Genomic DNA, 4,376 nt, shown 5'->3' on the forward strand with positions numbered 1-4,376 from the left:
AGGGAGATTTATACAGTCAGGCATGAGATCCGAAAATCAATGGCGGGTTAATTCTGTTGACGCTCAAACGTGACCTCCCCAGCCTTCTCATCTCCCTTATGCTATTCATCCTGGACCCACGAAATGAATGACCTTTTGACCTCCTCTCCCGTCTTCCGCTTTGCCATCTCACCCTGACAACTCCCCCCCCCCCCCTACACCTTCCCACACACTGAGAGGGAGGGAGGGAGAGAGGATAAATACTTATTGTTGTTGATATTAATCCCTTTATTGCTTATTATTCTGGGCAGGATCGACTGGGCCGTGAGTAAATGTCAGAGATCACTGCCAGCACTGTGATCAAGCATGGCAGTGTGGATGGGAGCGCGCCTCCTCTCCCCTCCCCATCCCTGTCCAGAGACATTACCAGCTTTCCCCGAGGACGTCCGCAAAGATCCGGCCCTAATTTAATCCGACACATTACCTGCGGAGGTGAGGACCCAAAACAGTGAATTACTCATGAAGGAAGGCTCCACATAAATATGGATTCAATTATATTTGCATAGGCCCTCATTGCCCAAGTATGTTCCTGTGCATTATGTTAACTGAATAACAATTACTTTGTAATGATTTGACAGTAAAAGGCTAAGGAGGAGGAGGAGGAGGTAGCTGCTGTGGTTGTCTCTGTTATCAACATGATGCCAGGAGACAGCAATTATGTATATGTCTGTCGGAGGGCCCTTATTAACCTTGACCTTGATATTTGGCCTCTTTCCTCCAATCGTGCCTTTAATTAACACAGATCTGTGCCCGGCCGGTCGGCCGCTGGCATCCCCTGCTGCATCTGCGTCGGTCTGTGCAGCCAGTGCCCAATGCCCTCCCTCCCACAGTTTAATTCAGAGCCTTAAAAAAAACAGTGGTTGTGCCATGGCGATGCTAAAATCCCAAGCCCTCTGGTTATTGTAATCACCATATCAGTTGATTGCTTTCAGGCCTGTTGAGGCTTAAGAGACAAGAGCACATATCCAGCAGTCAGGCAATTTGTAGCCTGCTGCATAATTCCCCCTTTTTTACCCCATGGCTTTTTCTTAGAAACCCCTCTTTTGTGTGCATTCATCAATTCAGAAAATGGATCCCAGAATAATGTTTAATACAAGCCTCATAATAGTGTCTGGGTTAAGGAAATTAGGATTCTCATTTGTGTGTGTTTATATCTCTGTCTGGCTGAAGTACATTTACTCATTCTGCTACCAGACCTCTTTGAGACACCTCTCTCCCCATTCCTCTCTTTTACCTTTACCCTTTCCTCACCTCTCTCCCATTCCATCTCTTTCCCCCTTTACTGTCTGCACCTTCCTCCTCCACCCCACCCCCTTCTCTCTCTCTCTCTCTCTCTCTCTCCCTCTCTCTAGTGTCTGATCCAATCTACAGCTCATCAGCTCTCCATTTCCCCCGGTGCTCTGGCCCTTAACTCCCTCTCCTGCCTCATGACTCTCTGCAGGGAGCCGAGTGAACCCTCACGCCCATTGATCCTGCGGTCCACTTCAGCAGTAATGTCTCTCAGGTGCACTGACATGACATGAACTTCCAGGATGGACTAGGCAGGAGGCCTGAGCTGGGCTTCAGTGTTTGCTCGTGAAACTTTAGGTGACTACTGTGGGTCAACCGTTGGATTAAAGGATGGGGATTGTGTTGCTGGGTGTTAAAGGATGTGTGTGTTTACTATCGCAAGTTTTGCTCTTACGGAAAGGCCCTTTCACATTGACATCAAAGTGGGCTATCAATTCATCCGTTGTTTCATTGTGTTGATATTCATAATATGTGTGTGTGTGTGTGTGTGTGTGTGTGTGTGTGTGTGTCTGGTGTGTGTCTCTGTGTCACTGTGTATTCATTTTTTTCTGTGTCAGTGTGTCTCTGTGCTTTACTGTGAGAAAGCATATAAGTCTTGCTTAATGACCCCAGTTGCCATGGCAACGGCATCCCATAGAGACGAATTTGACAGGCCGTGCAGAGAGCGAGCGAGAGAAAGAGAAGACCACCAGACGTGGAGACTGGGTCGAGAGGAGGATTAGGAGAGTGAAAGAGTGCATAGAGGAGCTCTCTCTCTCTCTCTCTATTTTTTTTTGGGGGGGGGGGGGGTGCGCAGTTCTGCACCATATTTCCCCACCATAAATATTTATCTATCGTTTCAAAGTCAGTTCTTGACTAGCATTATCACCGGCTGTGTTTTTTCCCCCCTCATCATGCGGCGTGAATACTAAATGACTGCAGTCTCCCTGCTATCCAGTATCCAGCTTCGTTAGCCTGGAGTTAGGCAGGAGTGAAAGTGACATGGAGGTGCAGTGCCATCTCCACATCAATAATCACCTCAGTAGAGCAAGTCAGTTGAGCTTGTCTGGGACTCGGAGGTTGCTATTATTATCCAGCCAACCAGAAAGCACACCGAACAGGAGCTAAAACGACATCCACGCATTAGGAAATTGGGAGACAGCCTGCGCAACATACTGTGTGAGCTGGCGAAGTGATGGCATGAATTTGAAGTGGGAAGCTGGCGTTTCCTTGTTGGCATTTATATCCCCCCTCCTCCCCAATTTCCACAGCAATCTAATGATATCATTAACGCGATCATGTGTGGTTTTGATGTATACTCTGTCACAGCTGAAGAGGCTGTGTGTTATGACGTGTTGAGGAGCTGGAGTGCTGGCTAAAGGAGAGTCATCTGTGAATTGCCTGGGGCAGCAAAAGGGGGGTTAGAATAATCTAGGGTATGAAAACTGAAATTGGGAGGATCAAGTGGAAGACCCCCCTCACCCCACCCCCCAACCGCTTTATTTTTAGAAGGAGCTGTAACCATTCTGCCGTGACATACGGGTCCTGGGAGACCTCAAATGGCTTTGTGGAAAGCGCTCTGGACCAGTCATCATGAACAGGGGCGCTCGACCTGGGTGAAAACTTGTCGACTTTTAAAAGAATATTTGAAAGAGTGCTGTATATGTAATAAGAACAAGAGACTGTCAGCCAGGGTGTTCTTCACACTCTGCTTCACTGCATTTTGGCTGTCACTTATAAAAAGTGAAGATGGAAGAAGCCACATTTGTATGACATACATCAGAGGAGTCTCTTGCCCTTTGCATAAAAACCCCTTTGCATCGTGACAAACCCTTTGCATGGTGACAAACCCTTTGCAGGCAAATTATACATTATACAAAGATACTGAGACGGTGACATTTAGCAGCTGTCAGCCAAGAGCAAAGGTTAATGTAACAGACCTTAATGCAATCTCAACAGCACAACATGACCACAACACGTTCAATACGTCAGCCTCGAAAACCTCAATTTGGTTTTAACAGTAAAGTAAGTATTCTGTATGTTGCTTTGGACAAAAGTGTCTGCTAAATACAATAACCATAAAGTAGCTTCTTTCCACGTGTACATGTTTTACCAGCCAAGGACACAAAAAACAGACCTCTCAAGACATATTAGAGTCCATCAGACTCCAGAGAATCCATAATGATGATTCCCTTGTTCCTTTTTCAGTCTTAGTGCTTGAGCAGTTCCACTGAAGAGTCAATATCAATCATGTAACCTGATGGCGGTCTCTCTGGACCAGATGCCTAGCCTGTGGGATACCTTACGGAGTCTGTCCCAGCAGTGTCCCATTCATGAATATGGATCTCACTGTGAGTTTTACAGTCAGTGACAAGTCTCATTTCCTGTGTGTGTATGTATGTGTGTGTGTGTGTGTGTGTGTGTGTGTATTTATACCCTGTCCATCCATATAACCTGCGAATGAATTGTTAAGATGTATAATGCATATACATGTATAATGAATGTAACCATTTTCCCGCCTAGAGCCAGAAAAGGAAGGTGTGCTTTTTGAGCCTTCAACCCATGCCATCACGATTTCCCACAATTTATACTACTCCTACATTCAGCACCTGTACTGTGTCAGACAACATGAAATAGGGGAGAAGACATCTGAATTGAGTGATGTCACAGGACAGGTCAAAGGTCACAGTGTGAATGTGTTGTTGAAGTCGGGCCGTGAGCTCACCTGGAACATGATGCGGTACTGTTCCTCCGGCCGGTCCACCACACACATGTTGCACCCCATCTCGAACAGTCAGCGATGGCTTCCGGCACTTTACAGACCTCTTGTCGCCGCTCGCTGTCCTCTCCTGTTCTCCTCCAGTGGGCAGATGTTCCACTGCTGGGCCGAGTCCAATTACTCCACTGCCCAATTATACAGCAGCCTTTCAGTCAGATCTGAGGTGTGACCCTGACTGGGAGAATGCCTTTGATCTTCTCTTGGCGCCTGTGTTATGCATTCATTCAGCACAGGGCTGCTTGCAGAGAGAGAGAGGTATTAAAAATATATAGCCTTTCTCCTTCAGGGT

At 46.8% G+C, this 4,376-nt stretch overlaps 1 protein-coding gene across 1 annotated transcript in view; it reads right to left on the reverse strand.

The window, feature by feature from the left end:
• pdzd4 (PDZ domain containing 4) overlaps positions 1-4,093 on the reverse strand; it is a 12,770-nt gene extending 8,677 nt beyond the window's left edge. Inside the window, exon 1 of the mRNA XM_076276246.1 lies at positions 4,034-4,093. Coding sequence (XP_076132361.1) covers positions 4,034-4,093 — 60 coding nt within the window. The remainder of the gene's footprint in view (positions 1-4,033) is intronic.
• Between the last annotated feature and the right edge of the window lie 283 nt (positions 4,094-4,376).

The sequence above is a fragment of the Alosa pseudoharengus genome, unplaced genomic scaffold (assembly GCF_046254945.1).
Source record: "Alosa pseudoharengus isolate Yale_2024_CS ecotype anadromous, Long Island Sound unplaced genomic scaffold, YU_APseudo_1.1 YU_APseudo_1.1_scf_9, whole genome shotgun sequence".
NCBI lineage: Eukaryota > Metazoa > Chordata > Actinopteri > Clupeiformes > Clupeidae > Alosa > Alosa pseudoharengus.